Genomic DNA, 26,109 nt, shown 5'->3' with positions numbered 1-26,109 from the left:
AATTGACAATTCTTTTCACGCCATAACTTTGGGCATAAGGCTACTCAATGTGTTGCTTACAAAACTATCATGACTAGAGAAGCACGAAATCAAAGAAGTGTAACAGGAATCAAGAAAAGTTCTTATAATAACTTTTCTCCTCTTGAAGATGAAATTGAATGTTCAATTTGCAATAAATTTGGTCATGAAGAATCTAAATGCAGGAGAAAATTTTAGCCAACAATTCAAAAGGAGAAAAAATCATCAAATCCCAAGGTATGGAGAAAGAATGAATATCAATTAGAAAGATGTGGCATAACTCTGTTTGCAGAAGGACAAGAAAATCAGTGTTACATTCACAACGAATGCTCTAAACACATGATAGGTGATAAAGATAAACTTCATTCATATAATGCTTTGGAAAAGGAAAATAATGTCTCCTTTGGAAATGACACACCAACTATCATTAAAGGTAAAGGTTCTATTTATTTGAAAGAAAAGGTTAAAGTTGGAAATTTCATGTATGTTTATGGTTTAAAACATAACTTGTTGAGTGTTAGTCAAATGTGTGATCAAGGAAATGAAGTTGTTTTTCGATCAAACGGATGTGTGGTTCGTGAGCTTGATACAGGAAAGACCATAATCAAAGGTACAAGAACTCCAAGCAATCTATATATACTAAAAGGAGGACAAAAACAATGCTATCTAAGCAAAACAGATGAAAATTGGTTATGGCATAGAAGATTGGGGCATCTAAGCTTCTCTCAAATAAGAAAAGCATGCAGGTTCAAGGCGGTTTGTGATCTTCCAGATATTCGCATCCCATAAAATACCATTTTCAAACCATGTCAATTCGGTAAGAAAACAAAAGTTCATTTCAATGAGAAAGAAGGATAAGCAATTAAGCTTCTTGAACTCATCCATACTGATTTGTGTGGGCCAACAACGAAAAGGTCACCCCACATAGAAGAATACTTCATTTTATTCATTGATGATTTTTCTAGAATGTGTTGGCTTTGTTTAATAAAGCATAAAGATGAAGCATTTGAAAAGTTTAAAGCCTTCAAAGCTTTAGTCGAAAAATCAAGTGTCTCAGATCTAAGCGAGGGGGAAAATTCATATCAGATGTTTTTTTTTTATTTTTGTGAACAACATGGAATAAAAAGATAGTTCTCTATTGCCAGAACTCCTCAACAAAATGGCGTAGTGGAAAGAATGAACAAAACAATCCAACAAATGGCTCGAGCTATGCTTGATGAATCTGGAACTCTTGCCACTTTATGGGGTGAAGATGCATTTACTGCTGTAAATATTCTCAACAAAGCTAATGTTTGGGTAAACAGTGAGCAAACTCCATATGAACTTTGGTATGGTAAGCCTCCTACTATAAAACACTTTAGAGTTTTTGGAAGCAAATGTTTCATTAGAAAGACTAATGAAAAACTTGGTAGGTTTGAACCCAGAGCAGACGAAGGAATTCTTCTTGGTTATTCATCTAGAAGTAAAGGTAAAAATGTTATAATAAGAGACTTCGAAAAATTGTTGAATGAATTGATGTAGTAATTGATGAAGCATGTAGAAATCTAGAACATATGAAATCAACAAAGGAATATGACAATGAGGAAGAAGGTGAATTCTTTCTCGTATGAAACCAAAATTATATAGAGAAAGAAATCAATGAAGCATCAGAAGCGGATATAACTAATAGGGAAAAGACTCCATCCAGGTATGTTCAAAAGAATCATCCTAAATCTCAAATTCTAGGAGAAAAAGGGTCCAAAGTACAGACAAGAAGAATTCTTGTAGGAACTTCCAATTATCTATTATTATTATCCTCCATAGAACCATAGAATGTTAATGAAGCTAGAAAAGATGAATGTTGGGTTAAGGTAATGGATGAAGAACTTGAATAAAAGAATGATACTTGGGAACTAGTTCCTAGACCTCTTGATAAAAATGTTATAGGACAAAATGGATATTCAAGAATAAATTGAATGAAAATGGAGAGGTTAATATAAACAAAGAAAGACTTGTTTGTAAAGGGTATGCTCAACAAGAAGGTATAGAATTTGAAGAAACTTTTGCACCTGTTTCCAAACTTGAAGCCATAAGAATGTTTCTTTTGCTTTTAAGTTTTCGATAATTCAAAGTATATCAAATGGATGTAAAATCAAATTTTCTTTATGGATATTTAGAAGAAGAAGTTTATATTGAACAACCAGGAGGATTCATTCTAGGAAATGATGAAAAAAATGTATGCAAGCTCAATAAGGCTCTATATGGTCTGAAACAAGCTCCAAGGGCCCCGTATTATCGTGTTGACAAATATCTACAACAACAAAGTTTCACAAAAGGATCTGCAGACAACAACTTATACATAAAGATTGAGAATGATAAACTATTAATTATTGTTTTGTATGTTGATGACATCATCTTTGGTAGCAATGAAGAATCTATGAGTCAAAAAATTTCTTTAGTTATGCAACAAGAATTTGAAATGTCCTTACTTGGTTAACTTACTTATTTTCTTGGTCTACAAGTACAACAAACAAAAGATGGTATTTTTCTTTCAAAAACTAAATATCTCAAGCAAATTTTGAAGAAGTACGAAATGGAAGATTCTAAACTAGTATGTACTCCAATGGTAACAGGATGCAGTCTCAGTTCTAACGATTAATCACCTACAATGAATCAACCAGCATATAGATCTATGATTGGAAGTCTGATTTATCTAACAGGTACCCGACCTGATATCATGCATGCAGTAGGAATTGTTGGAAGGTTCCAAGAAAATCAAAAGAAATCACATCTTCAGGCTGTAAAAAGAATATTCAAATATCTTCAAGGAACTCAATACTTTCGTCTATAGTATCCTAAAGATACAGATCTTACTCTTCATGCATATACAGATGCAGATTGGGCAGGAAATGTTGACGATTGAAAAAGCACTAGTGGAGGTGCATTCTATATGGGATCATGATTAGTATCTTGGTTTAGAAAGAAACAAAGTTCCATTTCCTTATCTACAGCTGAAGCGGAATATGTGCCTACTGCATCTTGCTACACATAACTACTCTAGATGATGCAAACCTTGCAAGACATTCAAATCACATGTTCTCCACCCATATCCATTCTATGTGATAATACAAGTGCCATCAGTATTTCGAAAAATCCAGTCATGCACTCCAAGACCAAGCACATACCCATTAAGTACCATTTTCTACGAGAACAAGTGCTTGAACAAAAGGTTAAATTGGAGTATGTTCCCTCCAAAGAATAGGTTGCTAATATATTTACCAAACCGCTTCCCAGAGAAACATTTGAATATCTCAGACAAAATCCGGGAGTAGTCTCTACATCATCCTGCTGTTAAATTCAGTTTTCAGAGGAAGGTTCCTATACGCGGGTTTCATGAAGGATAGTCACATATATACACGAGTTTCTGTGGCTGCAGGAGCATCTATGTTTTTTTTTATAGAAAAAAAGTGGGTCGGACTCTGACATGGGTGCTCAGTCTGATATTGATGATTACTATCTGCTGATATGCTTTGTTCATTGATTTTTATTTGACTGATGAAGATGACTTGATGAATGATTTGTTGACAATGCACAGGTAGCACAGGTTCCGAGGGAGCATTAGCTTTCACAAACATTCTACATTGTTGGCATTATGGTTGATGATTTCAACTATGGTTTCAATTATTCATCATTGCATAGATCATGTAAAGATCTAGGGTGTAATATGTCTCCTACTGTTATAGTCTATTTTTTGAATGAGTCCTATTGGACATATGATGTAATTTGTATCCCCACTATGCATGGGAAGGATGGTGTAATAATTGCTATATTTAAGTCATGTATAAACAATTTGTATATCCCCACTTGGTTGGGTGATTGATGTATGTATGAGTCATTGGTGATAGGAAGGTAATACTCACATGGTTGAGTTATAGAGTCATGTTATTCTCTTGAAAAAAAATATCTTTGCAGACTTTGCATGTACTCAGGGAGAGCATGGACAACATAGTGTATCTCAAAGGGGGAGAATATCCTGGTCTGCCCTTTACCCTTGATGTCAAAGGGGGGGAGTATTTTGGTGTTGCTTGATATCTCAAACAGGTTCTACAACTTGAAGTAATCAACACCAATATGGTTGCCATCAATTCCAAAGGGGAGATTGTTTGCATTATGATATAGGTGTTGTCCTTGATGGCAACTCACTCATAGGCTAGTTCAGATTTGATAAAAGGCAACTCAATTGTTACAGGTCAATTTAGAGGTAACAGGGCATTGGTACAGAAGAACAGGAAGTTGGAACAAAATTCTACTAATCAGAATCAAGAAGTTGAAGGAAAAGGCTGTTGTAAGGTAGTTTAAGTTGTATACGTAGGTTCACCTTGTCAAAGCAGCGTATAAACATAGGTTCACAGAAAAAAAAAAGAGTATAGGTATGCACACACTTTCACAAGAGGAAAAGCGCGTATGGGTTGGAAAATCAAGGAAATACAATATTAAAGAATACCAATGGTCAATACCATGGTATTAGCCCACATTATTGAGCGGAGTAACGACTATTTAATCCCATCCAAGAATACCACAGGTTTTAAGTGTTGTTTAGGTCTGAGGTATTGAGAAAGGCCAAAAACTATATAAGGAGGAGAAGATCAAAGGGAAGTGTGCAAGTGAAAGGGTTTCTCAGGAATAACTCTATCTGAAGTATATTTTATGTTACAAGGGCTATGATTATGATATAATCTGAAATATTTTGTGCACCTTGAATTCAACGTTGGATCAAGATCATGAGACCTGAAATGACTTATCAGTGAATGATCCAATATTGGTTGGGCTAGATTTGATTTCTTACACATGTTTTATTCTTTAAATGTCATGATCTAGGTATGTCTGAAGTCTCGAATAGCAACGAAGTTGTAAGTTTGTATTTAGAGATCTATACACTAGTTAGCCTTGGTGAAGGCACGTATACACGCTGGTTCGAAGTTTCCAAGTAGTGTATGTAAAAGAAAAACATGTTATTCAGAAATGATTGTTCTATCTAATCAGTGTTGCTGGTTTACTGTTGTTATTCAATCATGTCTTCTTAGATCTGAAAGTAGAACTGAATGCATAAGGAGATTGAGTCTGATTGATTAATTGATTAAGTGAGGAGGGTGATCTTTGCTATTGACTGTCTAGATCTCTGTAATTTGATAGTAGATGTTTAGAATATTACTGGTTGGTACAGATTTGATTCAGAGGTTTTTATGATTCAATAGTTTTGGAGGTATACGCAGGTTTGGTTAAAGGAAGTAGCGTATACACGTAGGTTGGGTTCATTAAAGTAGCATATGCATTATGATGTATGATTTTTAAGGTTGCAGTTGGTTCTAAATGATGATGCAATTGTTATTATAGAGTTTGTGCTTCAAAGTATTTTATGGGTCTAGTGTGAAAATTTGATGAAACGAGGCCTTCATATTGTGTTGTATTGTACCAGGAGCATCCATTCTGAAAATTTATGAAACGTGGTCCCTGGAGAAAGAGTGAAGGTCGTAGCTTTCTGTATGTCAGCGCCTACGTATCGGTAAACATATTGGCTATCACAAGAGCTAGGGGTTGTAGCTCCCTTCCAATAGAAGTTGGAGAATGAGAGAAGGTTGTAGCCTTCTGTAGGTAGGTGCTTACGTACTGGTATGAGTCTACACCAATACAAGATTGTAAACAAATTTTCTTTATATTAAAAAGAATTCAAAGATGATAACAACAGGTGGTTTTTCTCCCGCATTATGTTTCCACCTTAAATCTTTGTGTTCATGTGTGTTTCTTATGTGTGATGGTTTATTCTGTTATTACTACACGTAGTTACTATTTAATAAAGTACTAATGCACTGATCAACACATGATGAAATAACTAAATCACAAGTTCTTTGGGTATACACTGGTTTCCTTAATAAAAGTTGTGTGCACACGCAGGTTCACTTCATTGAAGTAGCGTATATAAATCTGATTATGGATTTGAAAAGTTATTTAATTGTAAATACTGATTCAACCCCCCTCTCAGTATTATTTCCAACATCTTCTGTAAGTGGCCATGCCAGAGTTACAAACACATAACGAAGTTATAACAATGTCATGGAGGATAGTCGCAACACTTTATTATATTGGTCTGAGGAGTTATAGCATCTGTGTTTCAACTAGCAACACTTGTTGTCGAGTCGTAGAGGGTGTTGTAGTGACATGAAGGAGTAATACAACCACTGAATTTTGCTCATGTTTGACAATTTTAGTATGAAATATGAAAATTGGACAACATAATGCATGAGAATAAGTGTAAAAGTGGCAAAAACAATATTATTCATACCTATACCAAAAATGAGGTAATAATGGATGAAAAATGAATTAGGAATGGAAAATGGAAGAATAACATTAAAAAGGTTACGAGTGGGTTTTGAAAATGTGCCAATTTCATTAGTAGCATGGTTGCTAAACATGAGTACCAACCTATTCCTCAAAAACCAATAAATTCCATTTTCTAGAATTTTGGAGCAAAACCATCCAATGACACTCATTGGAACTTTTATGGTTCTCCTTATTGTGGAACTAGTCTTGATATTTCACTTGGTTTTATATTTTCTTCTCTTGTTATGATCAAAATAATATTTTTTCTCCGTACTTTTTTTAACAATAATTTTGTTTGTCTAATGTGGGACGACACTTGGTTGACGACGTTGAAATGATGTCCACCTATAGGCCTTTAATGTGGCCATGACATCTTACCCTACCTCCTCAATTTTCATGTCAGTGCCCCATGGCCCCTCTTCACTTTTCTATGTTCAGTTTATCTTATAAAGTTTATTAAGTATGGCCCATATATACTCCACAATCCTTTTTATACCACTTGGCATAATCCTAACCATGTATGGGATAAAGAGGTCCCACTCCATCCATGCATCCTCTACTTGAAACTTTCCCCTTAGTTGATGTGATAGGATGAGGACTTCATCTTTGACATTCACTATTGGTGTACATAAGTTCCCCACACTTGATATCAAATCAATAGTTGAGATCAATTATGGGTCATAACATGACACTAGTCAAAATGGTCCATAGCCTTTATAAACCACTTACCACCTTAGGGACACATATCACCCTGATAGTGATTACAAAGGATTGGTAACCTTTTGAAAAATTACCTCACTTGCCTCCATAAATAACATTTGTCAACTTAGTTATCCCTGTTGCCATCGACCCCACCTCATGATTACCACCCATGCCCCTTTAATCCACTTGGAAACACTTTGATACCTCCAAGTAACCATTCTAATTGACATCACTAGTACAAGTCCTCATAATATTTCTCCAAAAATTTTATATATATATATATATATATATATATATATATATTTATTTATTTATTTATTTATTTATTTATTTTTTCTATTTTCCTCCATAGGGCCACCATAAAATCTTTCAATCTCATCTTCCTTGGCCAATTTTAACCCTTGTACTATCCAACTTTGACACCATTGTGCTAATTAACCTTTGGATTTCATCCAAAATTTAAAACTTCAGTTTCTCAATTTTAAAAATTTCCCCCAAATTTTGCATAGGCCAAACTTTGTAACCATGGATTATAAATTTCTTACATCTATATACTATAAAAAGACACCAATTCAACAATTTGAACCATCATTCCAAAGTGACTAAATTCATAAAATTTTCACTAATTGCTCTTCTCAAAGAATTCACTCAAACACTTTGTCTGTAAACCATAACTTCATATCCAAATTTCTATTTGGCCCACACAACCCTAGCGTTGTAATCAGTAACTCTAATACCAGTTTGTAATTTACTCGTTACCTTCTGTCAACCATAAAGGATAAAGGGTAGTTACTAAATCCAAAAATTTTCCTTTGCCATATTTTTCTCTAATACCATAATCATACATGTCTTGTCATTAATGAATTAATGCATGCAACGTGACAAGTAGGTTGATCTGAAAACAAAGGATTGACTATTTGCTCAATTTCACCAAATATTAACTAATATTTCTTTTATGTGAATGAATGAGAAAAAATTGAGTTTTTAAGTGCTTTAAACATAAACTTGAGAACTAAAAAAACCATGAGCAACAACAAGAAAAGAAGCAAACACAACAAACATTGATGACGAAGTTCGTCCCTCCTAGACTACGTCTCTGGGTCTGCTTCCAAAGGGCATCTATTATATTAGGAATGCTCAAAAGTGATATTTACATAAAATTTCACCAATTTGGACTATGCATGTAGGCACTGCTGGTTACTATCAAAATGAAGGCCTCGACTTCTGCTCTCCAACGCAACTCTTTGTTCTCAAAAAGGCCCAAGGATGGCCGAGTTATGCCCAAAAGGCATTTGCATTCACAAATATTAGATAATTCTCAAACTCACTATTCAACTCATCTTTGCAGGACTACTGCAATGGTAAACACTTTTATAAGGACACGGGCAGGTCCCAGGGTCAAACCTGTGGACCTCCCGGGGCTATACATGGCTATTCGTTGCAACAATGTGCTAACTTTGGCATTCAGGTAACTATATCACATGATTGTTTTACAAAGGTTTTAATATAGGAAATAGTTACAACTATATGGAACGGACACATATAACAAATATATAGTTTACAACCCACTATACTACGCGCCATGACATATGTAACATTCGTTGTAACGATATAACCCCCACATCGACGTGTTGATCCGTGGCTCCTGTGGATGCTGACTATTCTAATGGTTGTTATAACAACTCTGCCAACCGAAGTCTGACGTGGCGATGTAACGTTGGACTGCTGTGTACCCATATGGTATTAACCTCGACGGTTTCGTATCTTTGGTCAACATTAACCGTGAACCCGTGGCAGCACGACATGTTGATTGTGCGAACCATGGAGTGCGCCGAGTTAGCATTAACTGTGCAATGTGATAAGTCTTGATCCCTCGGCGATTTCGCAACATCACCGTTTGACATCACATAGCCCTGGCGGTTGTATGTATTTGTTACATGGTTTTTTAAAACATACCACTCTGCACCATATTTATAGCCCGGCTACAAGGTGCCTAAGTTGGTGTAACGTTTAGCAACTCTGGGTTGGCGGGGCTGCCGTATATGGTGGGCTCCGCTAACCTTAGCTCCCATTTACCATACTTCAACAACATTGATATAAAATTGCACCCATAGCTTACTAAATCAAATGCATGGCATATTGGTAAAATTTTGCACTGTGTTGGCAGAGGTCGTGGTTCGAACCCAACCCTGCCCATCCGACCGACCTTTGACCACCTATTGACTGCCACGTGTCTCACTGTGAGAATGCCACTTGGCCTGCAAAGCCTACATTTGTTTTTACCTATTTGCCATAAACTTCAGAGTGCGTTTTCTCCTTCATATAGAGGCCATTTTTTAAACTGAATATATTGTCGAAATCAACACGACGAGCTCTTCGACTTCCACGTGTCTCACTGTGAGAATGCCACTTGGCCTGCAAAGCCCACATTTGTTTTTACCTGTTTGCCATAAACTTCAGAGTGCGTTTTCTCCTTCATATAGAGGCCATTTTTTAAACTGAATATATTGTCGAAATCAACACGACGAGCTCTTTGACTTGGTGCTAGTTTCAAGAGCATCCGATATTGTAAAATTTTGAGAATTTTGAGGATCCTCCTAGATCATAGGTTTATCCAAATAAAATAATCATTTGATGTTACATATGTATACTTATTTATGTCAATAGAACAAAAACCAATGAATAATACATATACCATTAAATTCGACATAATAAAAAATAAGCCATAACACTTATCTTTATATTATTAAACACCGACTTGTTGTAGACAAAGGATGTTCCACACAATGATAGCTCTATGTTGCATATACTCCTTCTATAATAAGGCCACCATGTGTTGAGGCTATGAGTCCAAAAGAACAAAGTCACCTATGGGTAGCTTTAGTCCTCTCACACATCCCAAATTTTACTAGAGCTTGCAAACTATAAACTCTTAGAACAATTCTCCGTTGCACAACTAAAATCCATGGAATATGTTTGAGTTCTCACAACTCACCACGTCTTCCTAGGAAGCTCACAAATTTCATTTCCTCCACTAACACCAAGGTTGATATGACTTGGGATGACATAAGTAAAGACTTTAGGCTAGGAATAAAATAATATTATTTGACTTTGGCCCCTATATGCCCCCTAAGACCCCTTTCTTTCCTCTTTAGTGAAATCATAGCCCCCAACCCCCCAATGTTTGTGTCCTTCTTTATTCGCACTCATGACACATTTCTATTATTAACCTTTACTGCACAATATTTACAAATTACAACATTTGGCTCTTAGTCTTTCATCATATACACATTTATATGTTTCTACGATGGGTATCAAAACTAAAATGTTACATTAAAGATCATTTAAGTAGAAGAGACAGGCATTAACATCCTAAAAGTCTAAGGTACCCTCTCACACTTTGATCACAATGGAGGAGTAGTTTCATAATTCTCTTAAAATTAACATGAGGAATGGAGTTAGGACTATTCTAGATCTAGACTTGGCTTATTTATAATGGGTTTGTTGAGTTGGGATTAGGGAGTAACTAAACTTGGTTGATCTCCATCTTGACATTAATTTGAATTGTTTTTTCGGTTTAAGGAGGAATGGGGAGGCAGTGGATGAGGCCTTGCCTTGGGTATGAGGTGCATTTCATGTCAAATTGTGGTATTTCCCTAGAGTATTAGAGTATTGTCTATGTGGACTACCAGTTCATCAATCTTACTTCCTAGCAATATTAAGAAGAGTTGGAACATGGTAGAGCATAGCCACCCAAGGCATTGATTTTCCCATGAAACTTCGAATCTGAGATAATCTTGGAGGAGACATGAGAGACTTCTAATAAATAACCAAGTAATCATTTTCCATTCAAAGAGTAGAGTTCCTAGTCTTGATGAAGCTCAAATATTGGTCATGCATAGTTACTAGAGATAGAGAAACTATGGAAGAAGAAAATTTAGAAGCTTGACATTGATTGTAGCACATTGTATCAACTATTTATCGACCTTGCTACTAGTCATTAGTCTATGGTCTCCAATCCAAAGATGTGAATTGCATCTATTTCCAACTTGGCAAAAGAAAAATAAATAATCCAACAAGTTCCAAGAGACCTACAAATAGATCATATGGAAGAGGAGCAAAATCTATCAACAGAAATCAAGCATAAAATTTATATTAGACATGAATTTTTCTCATTCTAAATTCAATGATATTTGTAAAATAATTTTGTTATTAAATTTGTTTTTTAAAATATATGATAATAAAGATTTATGTTAAATTTTGTATAATATAATAACCATCAAATAAGTAAAATTTTATTTTGAATTTAAACCTTTTTATAATTTTTAAATTAAAATAAAACCACTCAATTTATACTTTTATAATTTATAATGTACCAATATCGATTTATTACTACAAATATTGCTTTCTAATATATAAAAACAATACCTTTAAAAATTCATAAAAATATAGAAGAATACCTTACTGGATAGTGAAGGCTACAATTACACATGGCATAATCCGTTGACATAGAAAGACACAGTTATATCCAAAGACGTTAGGTGAGGATTACCAACTGCATTATGACGGTTTTCCTAACAATATTGTTGAAGATCCTTTTCCTTTCAAAAGGATAAGTTTGCAATTATTGAAATAAGATATGCAAAATGTGACATCTGATTTTTAACATTTCGAGACTTCACATCATAGATACAAGTATGACCATGAAAACCTGAAGGTGGACATGATGGTTTTGTTTTTGTTTTTATGAGGGATTTTAGATTTTAGATTTTAAATTTCAAAATAATGTTAATTTTGAATTAAAAAATTATATCTTATTTTTAAATGTGATACATATGATTGGAAAATTAAAAATATAGTTGGGCTTGGAGTATGTTTTAAAGTGTTTATGTTTGGTTAAGAGCTCGTCTTCCTCGGATGTAAGGAAACAAGTTAACGAGCCAAGACCCAGAGGCATCTGGCAAGAGTGAAACCCTGCTCCCTTGTGGACCACCAATAGGTGATTCCCCACAAGTAGGTTATTTTAGGTGACGTGGTTTTCCTTGAATAACGGTGATGAGTCACATTCGCAAATAACATCTAGAATTCGTTGTCCTCAGTGTTGGTTTAACAATTGAGTTATAATAGGTTTTCCCACATATGAAAAAAAAAATAAAATATAATTAATGAATTAAATAATAATAATTTTTTAATTAAAAAAAATATTTTTTTAATTTTAAATACGATACTTAGGACCTATAACAATTTTTTTTACTTTTAAAAATTCAAGTTTAAAAGCTTTTAAAAATATGGTGCTATTAAATTTTGAAAGAGTTGAAAAAGATTAAAAAGGAAGAAATAATAGTGTTAAAATGATTTTCATCACCCATTTACTTGGTGGTGAAGTACACATAAAAAAAATATGTAAATCTATGCGTGCACATGCACAAACAAATACATAAATAATGTGCACAGATACATAAACACACATTCACTTCATCATGATCTTTCCTTTTGGATGATTTGAGGTGGGGATGGTGAAAGTGTATACACATGCACACTCAGTTCCTATGGGGCACATATATGCACACCCTCACCTTGTTGGTTAGGTACAATATGGATGTGGGTGTGAGTATGCATGTGTATGATAATAACACACATTCACACCCTAATCCCTTAGGAGGGTGGGTGTCACTCTCACGCCTTGGATAACATACATTCATTTTTGAGATCAGAAATCATGCACCCTCTTTAGGTGCACACATACACCCTCCACAATCTAATAGGGTAGGTAGTGGTTGGGGGTTAGGGTGTTCATGCATGTAACTCCACACACATGCACAAGGTCATGTACACCTAATGTGTGGTCACTGGTGACAACATCATCTCCGCCTAATGGGTGGTGGGTGCGTGAGGATGCATAGCTATGCACACCCTCACCTTCGCCCATTGAGTAAGGAAGACCCTTAGACACATGCAAACACTATTAAACCCACTCACCCCCTCACCACCCACATGTGCACACTCAACACCTCGCCCCCACTCATTCACATATAACTTCATACCCGAGACACACACATGTGCATCATCACCCTTAGGAAAATGATTGCAAGATAATGGACCACCCCCATCTAGCATTTCATACCCACTTTCCAATGGGGTCAGGTGTGCATATGTTTGCATCTTCACCCTCCTACCATCCATCCTCATCTTTTACCTACTCATCATCCCCAGTGGCTGAGGGTATGCATTTAAATTTCACTTGTTAGGACATAAAGGTGTGAATCCTCAACACTTCAACCGTACTGCTATAAAATTGAAAAAAGTATAAAAGAGAGATAGTGTATGCCCACTCTCCCCCTCAAAGGTACATCTTCATCTTAGACCACCGACCTTGATTTTGAAAAATGATGTGTTAACATCCTTACTTAACCTAACCCCAAAGTCTCTATATATACAGAGAGAGAGAGATTGCAAATGGATTTTAGATAATCTTATATGAAATCGTTGTAGGTATATGTAACATGTGAATCTGGTAAGCTTACAAAGATTTTGAACCTACTACATTTGATCTTAAACATATATAACGTGTTAAAGTGAACCTACTATAATTTTGAATCTTGGATAAGTTGATTTAATAAATATGGACTATAAGGTGACCAAGCCATCAAACCATCTCATAACTATTATCACAAGCTACCTCACCTAACTTCAATAATTTTTTCTAAAATTGAATAATTTGACTCATTTTAAAATTAACCAAAATCTTGAAAACAAAATTTATGACAAACTTACCAAAATAAAATAAAACTCTTACTTCCTGTATTTAACAATTTAACTTATCCTAAAAATAAACCCAAATCATTAGATTTGAAGTTTCAAATGGAAAAATACAACTCCACTATCACATAGTTCCAACCAAATTTAGCTCATTAAAAAATAATTTAAATACCTTTTAACTTTTTATATTCAATAATTTGATTTATCTTAAAATCAATCAAAATTCCTAAAAATAAAATTTAGCATAACCTAGTATGACCTGGCATTAGAAACGGTGACCATTTAGCATTCAGTGTTTTACAAGGATGTTTTGGTGGATATACTAACAACACATTGGACTTTCATTGATCCAACTAACCCCTTCAACCAGTATTTACAAGTTTTTCTTCACAGGATTGGAATCTGGCAGTCAAGGTTTGAAGAAATTGAAGATAAAGGAATGGGTTTGGATAATAGTAGAAAGGCATGCAGCGGTCACACAGAAAGCCAAAGCAATCCCCAGACAACCCAAAAACCAGTTGATATACCACAGAAATCCCAACTTCTTGGCATCAGAACCTTTGATGCAGAGCCACATGAAGCAGGGGTACCCAAAAGTAAGAGGGATACTGGATAATGCCCCCATCACCCCTGCAAAGGTGGAAACAAAGGGAAAAGCCACCGCTGCAAATAGATTGAACATCACGAAGAATAGACGAAATCCCAGTCTGACACCCCTCGGACATGGCCTCATTTTCCTGCTCGTGTAACTGGTATCCAGGGAATCGTAGACAGGCATCGAGTATATCTGAAAGCTACTCACTGAGTTCAATGCAACGAAGAGATATATCAATCCCAGAACTGCACCAGGGATTTCTTTTCCATGAAGAGAGTATATTGTGTTCAAGATTTCCCCAGGGATCATCTGCCATGAAAGATAATTTGAAGCTCATAAATATTGAGTGGACTGAAATTCATAAATATTGGGCAGAAATATTTTCGCAGTTAGTTAGAATTCAGGTTGTCTAAGTTGTTTTCCCTTTTTAGAAAAACTGTGTATCTTGATTAAAACTATCAAATTTCCAGTTGTATATCTACTACATTTCGAAACATGTCTCTGATGATGATAGGTAGAGAGTCCACCCAAAACATTAATAATATACGCATCCCGTTTCTCCCAATATTTTTTTTTTACAACATCTATCTATATGAATATTAATATATGAAAATTGATTAATCAATCAATCCCAATCATGGCTCTTCACCTTGTTTCCATAAGCCCAATATCCTCCAATTGCAAGGGGACAATAGCATAACCCCACCATGACATTTGCAGCTAATGCCCCTTTCCACATGGGTACATGAGGAGGTCGTTCCACAGTTGATGGCATCGTCGCCTGCAACACCAAAGTGTTATGGATTTTGTGAAAGGATTCTTTTCATGCCAAATTTATAAAAGGAACCCAATAAGAGAAGATTTTGATGATTGTAAAGTGTAGTTTGAGGAGCGTTTCGAACTATCAATTTCATTAGCACCATGGTTGCTAAACATGAGAAACAACCTATTTCTCAAAAACCATTAAATTCCATTTTCTAGAATTTTGGAGCAAAATCATCCAATGACACTCATGGGCACTTTTATGGTTCTCCTTATTGTGAACTACTCTTGATATTTCACTTGGTTTTATATTTTATTTTCTTGTTATGATATTTTTGCTTCGTACTTTTTTTAACAATGATTTTGTTTGTTTAATGTAGGACGACACTTGGTTGATGACGTTGAAATGGTGTCTAGCTATAAGCTTCTAATGTAGCCATGTCATCTTACCCTACCTCCTCAATTTCCATGTCAGTTCCGCATGGCCTCTCTTCACTTTTCTATGTTCACTTTATCTTATAAAGTTTATTAAGTATGGCCCATTCATACTCCACAATCTTTTTTATACCACTTGGCATAAACCTAACCATGGATGGGATAAAGGGGTCCCACTCTATCCTTGCATCCTCTACTTGAAACTTTTCCCTTAGTTGATGTGAGAGGATGAGGACTTCATCTTTGACATTCACTATTGGTGTACATAAGTTCCCCACACTTGAAATCAAATCAATAGTTGAGATCAATTATGGGGCATAATATACCACTAGTCAAATTGCTCCATAGCCTTTATAAACGACTTACCACCTTAGGGACACATGTCGCCCTAATAGTGATTATGGAGGATTTGTAACCTTTTGAAAAATCACCTCACTTGCCTCCATAAACAACCTTTGTCAACTTAGTTATCCATGTTGCCATCGACCTCACCTCATGATTGCCATCCATGCTCCTTGAATCCACTTGGAAACACTTTCGTACCTCCAAGTAACCCTGCTAATCGACGTCACTAGTACAAGTCCACATAATATTTATCCAAAAATTAAATATATTATATTTTATATTTTTTTCATTTTTTCTAGTTTCCTCCATAGGGCCATGATGAAATCTTTCAATCTCATCTTCCTTGGTCAATTTTAACCCTTGTACTATCTAACTTTGACACCATTGTGCTAATTAACCTTTGGATTTCATCCAAAATTTAAAACTTAAGTTTCTCAATTTTAAAAATTTCCCCCAAATTTTGCATAGGCCAAACTTTGTAACCATCGATTATAAATTTCATACATCTATATACTATAAAAAGACACCAATTCAACAATTTGAACCATCATTCCAAAGTGACTAAATTCATAACATTTTCCCTAATTGCTCTTCTCAAAGAATTCAATCAAACACTTTGCCTGCAAACCATAGCTTCATATCCAAATTCCTATTTGGCCTACACAACCCTAGTGTTGTAATCAATAACTCTGATACCACTTTGTAATGTACTCGTCACCTTCTGGTGACCATAAAGGATAAAGGATAGTTACTGAAACCAAAAATTTTCCTTTGTCTTATTTTGCTCTAATACCATAATCATACATCTCTTGTTATTAATGAATTAATGCATGCAATGTGACAAGTAGGTTTATGCAAATAAATTAATCATTTGATGTTGCAAATAAATTAATCATTTGATGTTACAAATGTATACTTATTCATGTCAATAGAACAAAAACCAATGAATAATACATATACCATTAAATTCGACATAATAAAAAATAAGCCATAACACTTATCTTTTTATTATTAAACACCAACTTGTTGTAGACAAAGGATGTTCCACCCAATGATAGCTCTATGTTTCATATACTCCTTCTATAATAAGTCCACCATGTGTTGAGGCTATGAGTCCAAAAGAACGAAATCACCTATGGGTAGCTTTAGTCCTCTCACACATCCCAAATTTTACTAGAGCTTGCAAACTGTAAACTCTTAGAACAATTCTCCCTTGCATAACTAAAATCCATGGAATATGTTTGAGTTCTCACAACTCACCGCGTGTCTTCCTAAGAAGCTCACAAATTTCATTTCCTCCACTAACACCAAGGTTGATATGACTTGGGATGACATAAGTAAAGACTTTAGGCTAGGAATAAAATAATATTATTTGACTTTGGCCCCTATTGCCCCCTAAACCCCCTTTCTTTCCTCTTTAGTGAAATCATAGCCCCCAACCCCCCCAATGTTTGCGTCCTTCTCTATTTGCACTCATGACACATTTCTATTATTAACCTTTAATGTACAATATTTACATATTACAACATTTGGCTCTTAATCTTTCATTATATACACATTTATATGCTTCTACGATGGGGATCAAAACTAAAATGTTATATTAAAGATCATTTAAGTAGAAGAGAGAGAGATTAACATCCTAAAAGTCTGAGGTACCCTCACACACTTTGATCACAATGGAGGAGTAGTTTCATAATTCTCTTAGAATTAACATGAGGAATGGCGTTAGGATTATTCTAGATCTAGACTTGGCTTATTTATAATGGGTTTGTTGAGTTGGGATTAGGGAGTAACTAACGTTGGTTGATCTCCATCTTGACATTAATTTGAATTGTTTCTTTGGTTTAAGGAGGAATGGGGAGGCAGTGGATGAGGCCTTGCCTTTGGTATGAGGTGCATTTCATGTCAAATTGTGGTCTTTCCCTAGAGTATTAAAGTATTTTCTATGTGAACTAGCATTTCACCAATCTTACTTCTTAGAAATATCAAGAAGAGTTGGAACATGGTAGAGCAAAGCCACCAAAGGCATTGATTTTCCTATGAAACTTCGAATCTGTGATGATCTTGGAGGAGACATGAGAGACTCTTTATAAATAACCAAGTAATCAGTTTCCCTTCGAAGAATAGATTTCTAGTCTTGATGAAGCTCAAATATTGGTCATGCATAGTTACCAGAGATAGAGAAACTATGGAAGAAGAAAATTTAGAAGCTTGACATTGATTGTAGCACATTGTATCAACTATTTGTCGACCTTGCTATGAGTCATTAGGCTATAATCTCCAATCCAAAAATGTGAATTGCATCTACTTCCAACTTGACAAAAGAAAAAGAAATAATCCAACAAGTTCTAAAAAACCTACAAATCGTGTGGAAGAAGAGCAAAATCTATCAATAAAATCAAGCATAAAGTTTATACTAGACATGAATTTTCCCATTCTAAATTCAATGATATTTGTAAACTAATTTTATTATTAAATTTATTTTTTAAACTATATAATAGTAAGGATTTATGTTCAGTTTCATATAATGCAATAACCATCAAACAGGTAAAATTTAATTTTGAATCTAAACATTTTTAATATTTAATTTAAAATAAAACCCCTCAATTTATAGTATTATAATTTATAATATACCAATATCGATTTTTTACTACAAATATTGCTTTCTAATATATAAAAACAATACCTTTAAAAATTCATAAAAATATAAAAGAATACCTTACCGGATAGTAAAGGCTACAATTACACATAGCATAATCGGTTGACATAGAAAGACACAGTTATATCCAAAGACGTTAGGTGAGGATTACTAACTACATTATGACGGTTTTCCTAACAGTATTGTTGAAGATCCTTTTCCTTTCAAAAGGATAAGTTTGCAATTATTGACTTAACATATCCAAAAGGTGACATCTGATTTTTAACATTTCGAGACTACACATCATAGATACAAGTATGAACATGAAAACGTGAAGGTGGACATGATAGTTTTGTTTTTGTTTTTATTAGGAAATTTAAATTTTAAATTTCAAAATAATGTTATTTTTTAATTAAAAAAATTATATTTTATTTTTAAATATGATATATATATGATTGGACAAATAAAAAATATAGTTGGGCCTGGAGTATGCCCTAAAATGCGTATGTTTGGTTAAGAGTTTGTTTTCCTCAGATGTATAATGGCTTAAGACCCAGAGACATGACAAGAGTGAAAGCCTGCCCCTTTACAGACCCTCTTACGGACCCCCTTACGAACCACTAGAAAGTTATGCCTAGGTTAACGGCCCAAGACCCAGATGCATCTGGCAAGAGTGAAAGCCTGCCCCAAGACCCATAGGCATCTGGCAAGAGTGAAAGCCAGAGGCATCTGGCAAGAGTGAAAGCCTGCCCCAAGACCCAGAGGCATCTGCCAAGAGTGAAAGCCTGCCCCTTTACGAAAACCCCTTACGGACCACTAGCAAGTTATTCTTGGCGGTGTGGTTTTCCTTGAATAAGGGTGATGAGCCACATTCACGGATAACAACTAGAATTGGTTGTCTTGAGTGCTGGTTTAACCACTGAGTTATGATTGGTTTTCCCACCTATGCAAATTAAAAAATTTATTTTTTAAATACGATACTTAAAACCTATAACAATTTTTTTTACTTTTAAAAATTGAAGTTTGAAAGCTTTTAAAATTATGGTGCTATTAAATTTTGAATGAGTTGAAAAAGATTAAAAAGGAAGAAATAGTAGTATTAAAATGTTTTTCATCACCCATTTACTTGGAAGTGAAGTACACATAAAAAAATGTGTAAATCTATGCAGGCACATGCACAAACAAATACATAAACAAATACATAAAGTGGGCAGACACATAAACACACATTCACTTCATCATGATCTTTTCTTTTGGATGATTTGAGGTGGGTATGGTGAAAGTGTACACACATGCACACTCAGTTCCTATGGGGCACATACATGCACACCCTCACCTTATTTGTTAAGTACAATGTGGATGTGGGTGTGAGTATGCACGTGTATGATAATAACACACATTCACACCTTAATCCCTTAGGAGGGTGGGTGTCACCCTCACCCCTTGGATAACATACACTCCTTTTTGAAATCAAGAAACCATACACCCTCTCCAGGTGCACACATAAACCCTTCACAATCTAAAAGGGTAGATGGTGGTTGAGGGTGAGGCTGTTCATGCATGTAACTCCACGCACATGCACAAGGTCATGTACACCTAATGTGTGGTCACTGTTCATGCATGTAACTCCACACACATGCACAAAGTCATGTACACCTAATGTGTGGTCACTGGTAACAACATCATCTCCACCTAATGGGTGGAGGGGGTGTGAGGATGCATAGTTGTACACACCCTCACCTCTGCCCATTGAGTAAAGAAGACCCTTAGACATATGCAAACACTATTAAACCCACTCACCCTCTCACCACCCACATGAAACACTATTAAACCTACTCACCCTCTCACCACCCACTAATAATTATCACCACAAATTTAACAATTAAATTATAATAAATTTTCTTAACATACTCATATATATTTATTTGATAAATAAAATAATTTAAATATCTTTTTAACACCGAGTTGGCTTCATTCCAAAAATCCGTACAACGTTGAAACAGGCGCCCTCACTTTTAATAAAAAATACTTCAGCATATTGGAAGGAAACTCAGTACGTGGGGGTTCCAACTTCCAACCACACCCTATCTGCATGTTGGGGTTACAACTTCCCCACATAAAATAATAGCTACAAAATTTGAATTATTATATTCACGAGGGTTCCGACTCCCGAGTTTCGAAATTGGGTCAAAGAGAATCAGACTTCCATGAAAATTTAACTGTTAACTGTTAGATTTCGTGAGGGCTCCGAGTTTCGAAACAGGGTCAAAGAAAGTCATACTTTTATGAAAAATAGCTTATTAGAATCCGGAATAGAAATTTTACATTGATAAGTTTTTAATAATAATAATAGCATAATATGTTGTGGTTTTATTTTTTAAAATTTAGGAAAGATTGTTAAAAGGATAAGTTTAAATATTTATTTTACAAAGTTAAAGTGTTTTGACATTTAAAATATATAGGTCTAAAATTATATTACCCAATTCTTAAAAACCATTTTATAGTCTAACCACACTGTTTTTTTCATTGAAAATCATGAAAATTTTGGTAGAGATTTTTGTAAATCCAGGGTTGAAGTTGTTAAATTTCAAGATTTTAGGTGCTTAAGAAGTTTTTGATGGTGTTGAGTTCATTACCACTTTCGAAAACATAATTTAAATGCTCTATCTGCAAGATTTGTTGATTTTTTTTAGAATGGTGGTCCAAACAATTCCTCGGCCTCAGTAAACTTGTCCCTAACATTCTGTCACATAAAAACTAAATCTATTTATAACTTCAAAATAGATCATTCTGTCACATAAAAACTAAATCTATTTATAACTTCAAAATACATTTTAAATACTCTGGCCCAAAATTATATTACCCATTTCCAAAAATAACCATTTTAATTAGACTGCAGCAATATTCTGTCACATAAAATCAGAAATTTTGGTATGGCCCAAAGCGTTCGATATGTAAGTGTGACCTGCCATTAGAAACGGTGACCATTTAGCATTCAGTGTTTTACAAGGATGTTTTGGTGGATATACTAACAACACACTGGACTTTCATTGACACAACTAACCCCTTCAACCAGTATTTACAAGTTTTTCTTCACAGGATTGGAATCTGGCAGTCAAGGTTTGAAGAAATTGAAAATAAAGGAATGGGTGTGGATAATAGTAGAAAGGCATGCAGCGGTAACACAGAAAGCCAAAGCAATCCCCACACAACCAAAAACCAGTATTTACAAGTTTTTCTTCACAGGATTGGAATCTGGCAGTCAAGGTTTGAAGAAATTGAAGATAAAGGAATGGGTTTGGATAATAGTAGAAAGGCATGCAGCGGTCACACAGAAAGCCAAAGCAATCGCCACACAACCCAAAAACCAGTTGACATACCACAGAAATCCCAACTTCTTGGCATCAGAACCTTTGATGCAGAGCCACATGAAGCAGGGGTACCCAAAAGTAAGAGGGATACTGGATAATGCCCCCATCACCCCTGCAAAGGTGGAAACAAAGGGAAAAGCCGCCGCTGCAAATAGATTGAACATCACGAAGAATAGACGAAATCCCAGTCTGACACCCCTCGGACATGGCCTCATTTTCCTGCTCGTGTAACTGGTCTCCAGGGAATCGTAGACAGGCATCGAGTATATCTGAAAGCTACTCACTGAGTTCAATGCAACGAAGAGATATATCAATCCCAGAACTGCACCAGGGATTTCTTTTCCATGAAGAGCGTACATTGTGTTCAAGATTCCCCCAGGGAGCATCTGCCATGAAAGATAATTTGAAATTCATAAATACTGAGTGGACTGAAATTCATAAATACTGGGTGGAAATATTTTCACAGTTACTTAGAATTCAGGTTGTCAAGTTGTTTTTCCTTCTGGAGAAACTGTGTAAGTTGTTTTTCCTTCGGGAGAAACTCTCTATCTTGATTAAAACCATCATTGTTTTGAGATATATATATCTATTGTATATTTATTATATTTTGAAACATGTCTCTGATAATAGGTAGAGTGGCCGCCCAAATATGAGTAATATATATTATTTTTCCAAAAAAAATATTTATTTACAACATCTATCTGTATGAATATTAATATATGAAAATTGATTAATCAATCAATCCCAATCATGGCTCTTCACCTTGTTTCCATAAGCCCAATATCCTCCAATTGCAAGGGGAAAATAGCATAACCCCACGATGACATTTGCAGTTAATGCCCCTCTCCACATGGGAACATGCGCAGGTCGTTCCACAGTTGATGGCATCGTCGCCTACAACACCAGAGTGTTATGAGATTTTGTCGAAAGAATTCTTTTCATGCCAAATTTATAAAAGGAACCCAATAAGATAAGATTCTGATATATGTAAAAATGATTGTACTGTAAGGAGTAGGGGGTAGTTTGAGGATTATGCAGAGTTTCGAACTATTGAGTGTGGTTGGTTTATTTTCAAAAATTTTAATCATAAGTTTTTTAATAATTCAATTCTTAAAAAGAATTCTGAAAATCAAGATTTTTGAAATTGAATCACACCAAATAGTTCAAAAAAACTCATTAAAATTCAACTCATAAAAATCTCAATTTTGAGATAGGAAATTTTTTACCTGAATTTCGGGAACCAGGTTATGGCCTCTGAATGCAAAGGCCACGATGCCCACAGCGTTTAAAATAGAAAAAGTTGTGTCCGCAGATGTGGACGACTGTGCTATGTGGTAGGAGAGTCCCTGTGGTCTGGGTACGCTAATGGAGAGACTCCACAGCAGAGTGAAATAAGCTACTGCCATCACAGCGCCCATGAATGATACCCATGCCATGGAGTTGAGGTTGGGAATAATCGACAGAATAGCTGCCAGGACCGCAAAGACAACGAACCATTCCACTGTTGTAAGAGCATCAGGAGATCCCAAGGAGCTCTTATAGAATAGCTTCAGGGCTCCTCCGCCTACGTTGATGAGGCTTGTGGCCGTTCCAGCTGACAGATTTATCACAGGAAACAGCGCCAGCCAGGTGCCCAGTTTTTCCCCTGTGAAAAAAACTCTTCCAAGTTAGAATGGTTATGGAAATTCTAACTGATTATAAATTTTATTTTTCAAAAACTTCTTCCAAGTTAGAATGGTTATGGAAATTCTAACTGATTATAAATTTTATTTTTCAAAAACTTCAATTTAAATAAAAATTGCTTGCATGTTCACACAATCTTGGCAATGACATATACTTTCAATTTGGCACTGATTGCTAAACTAAAACATGGCATCATGTGTACTTTCAAGTTAGGAATGAAGGCTTACCTAAAACATAGAACATGGCATGATATGTACTTTCAAGTTGGCAATGTAAGCTTATCTAAAACATGGGATGATGTGCACTTTCAAGTTGGCAATGAAGGCTTAACTAAAACATGGCATGATATGCACTTCCAAGTTGTAAAATTAGAAATTGAGATAAGTATTGTCTAATCATTTTTAACAGTTTTGATGTACTTATTTGTTACCCTGGAAGAGGGAACATAGGATGTACCTGGGTTTCAGATCTAGGCCAAAGATCCATGTAAAATCCAGGTTCAAATGTACTTATTGGTTGTGAACTGGAGATTGCATACTTCAAATCTCAATATCTTCAACATGCAGTGTACTGTTGAGTGAACTTGTGAAATCAAAGTATGCAGGTATGCATATTAGAATTTCAGCCACTGAGATATACATCCTATGTGAATATCACAGAACCTCAGCACCTCCAAGTGGGTTAATATGGGTTTATCCAACGCTCTTCAAAGAATCAATATAAAAACAGACAGTTGATAAATTACTTTCAATCTAACTATAATTAGACCTTGTAGAATGTACCTCACTTTTATCTATCACTTTTATAAATGAACGAATGTATTAGAATGTAGCGGTATCAATTTAGCTAATGAATCATTTAGATTAAATTAATGATTAAAAATTAAGTGAATCACCAACCCGATCTACCATTCATGGTTAATGTAACTGACAAGTAATTGGATGACCCCACCACCACCCTTCATGCTCAATGCACCTAGTTTCTCTCCATTGATGCAATCAAGAATGCATGAAATCAAAGCCCAGTACAGCATTAATGGACATACCGAAAGCTGCTTGAGCAAGCTCCATGTATCTATTGTAACGTCTTCCAGGGACTGATTCATGCAGTCCTATTAACAGCCATAACGTATAAAATTGCCAAACATATGCCACACTTAAAGTTACAGTCCCCCAGGCCCTGCATCAACAGCATTTAGCCACAAATCATTAAGAAGTAAATCTGGTTGAATATCAATTTTTTGGATTTTAACTGTGTGAAGATTTCAACTTGTTCAATGTTTCTGGTGAACTCGTGGCTCATCATCAGGGATAGAAACAAATAATAAATTATGATTTGCTTCTATCTCTGGTAATGAGTAGTGAGTCCACTCTAAATTATTTTAAATCTTCACACTGTAAAAATCTACAAATTGATATTCAACATGAACCCGAGCTGTGAAAACCTTGTTAGAACCAAATAGCTTTACTAATAAGAAAAGTGCAGATATTTAAACACCATTACCATCCAAGGTATGTAAAAGCCACTGGGAGGAGCAAGGCCTGAAAGCCAATGCCAGCATTGAGATTGTGAAAGGCAGAGTAGTAGGCATTTCCCTTTCTAGATTCAGTGATGGGAAGCCATGCGTCCTGGGGGTTGAGCTTGGTGAGGTGTCCCATGTCTTCTAGGTAACTTCTCATTTGACTCAGAGCTCCCCTCATGGGACTCCCCACTGGACTAGGACGTAGAACAGAATTGGAATCCATGGGAGTACTCATTGAAGCAGAAGAAGCACAGGATATATTTGATGAAGATTGTTTGAGATCAGCTGCAAAATGGGGAATGGGAGATGGCTCGAACAAATGGTGATGGCAACGAGGAAGAGAGACAGTAAAAGCTTCAAGCTCAGTCTCATCCATTCCTGAAAACTGTGTTACAGAATCATGGTTAGACTCATCCAATATTGTTTGAAGATTTATATATCAAGAAGAGTAATCAGGAGCCAAAAAACCTCCTCCAAACACTAACCACCAAGCTTGACGAAGGTCACCATGACTGGCACCTTGTTGTTCATGGTTGGTAAACTTTCATTAGGGAAAATTTTCTACAAGTAGTCTTCTGCGCGCTAAGGAAAACCTACCACGCTCAGGGTAGCAATGGGTAGGTTTTGCATCAACTTACATAATAATCTGTGCAAAAAATAATTTAAGTTATCTAACTTCAACCTCATTCCATGTTTGGCAAGTCAAGCACTCACTTTCTGAGTTTGGTGAAAGATATTACTCTCCTAATGAGTCTACTGAAAAGGAAGGGAGGCCAGTGAGAAATGCCGATTAGTCTACAGGAGGAGTCAATGTTTGGTAGCATGGCTCCATCCACTTATTATTTCTTTGCTTTTGTTTGGTTTCCTTCGTGACATGAGATCCTCTTGTCAATAGCAATAGGCATGAATTATGCTCGAGGTT

At 35.4% G+C, this 26,109-nt stretch overlaps 1 protein-coding gene and 1 pseudogene across 1 annotated transcript; both read right to left on the bottom strand.

Moving 5' to 3' along the window:
- Positions 1-14,245: 14,245 nt before the first annotated feature.
- On the bottom strand, positions 14,246-15,206 carry LOC149246623 (lysine histidine transporter-like 8 pseudogene; annotated as a pseudogene).
- A 6,273-nt stretch (positions 15,207-21,479) lies between these two features.
- Positions 21,480-25,578, bottom strand: LOC149246622 (lysine histidine transporter-like 8). Its single transcript, XM_089455727.1, has 5 exons — positions 25,169-25,578; positions 24,711-24,844; positions 23,209-23,627; positions 22,745-22,876; positions 21,480-22,368 (listed from the first exon to the last, which is right to left on the bottom strand). Exons 1-5 carry the CDS (start codon positions 25,561-25,563, stop codon positions 21,874-21,876), a joined length of 1,575 nt encoding a protein of 524 aa, XP_089311853.1. The 5' UTR covers positions 25,564-25,578; the 3' UTR covers positions 21,480-21,873.
- Positions 25,579-26,109: the final 531 nt, after the last annotated feature.

The sequence above is a fragment of the Pinus tabuliformis genome, chromosome 7 (assembly GCF_031772625.1).
Source record: "Pinus tabuliformis cultivar Carrire ecotype Pingquan chromosome 7, CPIR1, whole genome shotgun sequence".
Lineage (NCBI taxonomy): Eukaryota > Viridiplantae > Streptophyta > Pinopsida > Pinales > Pinaceae > Pinus > Pinus tabuliformis.
This window is presented reverse-complemented; position numbering and strand designations above follow the sequence as displayed.

Coding starts and splice junctions, on each gene's coding strand:
- LOC149246622 (XM_089455727.1), bottom strand. CDS start 25,563: ATGGATGAGACTGAGCTTGAAGCTTTTACTGTCTCTCTTCCTCGTTGC. Junction 23,628..24,710: donor GCTTGCTCAAGCAGCTTTCG/GTATGTCCATTA, acceptor TTTTTTTCACAG/GGGAAAAACTGGGCACCTGG. Junction 22,877..23,208: donor ACCTGGTTCCCGAAATTCAG/GTAAAAAATTTC, acceptor CTGGTGTTGTAG/GCGACGATGCCATCAACTGT.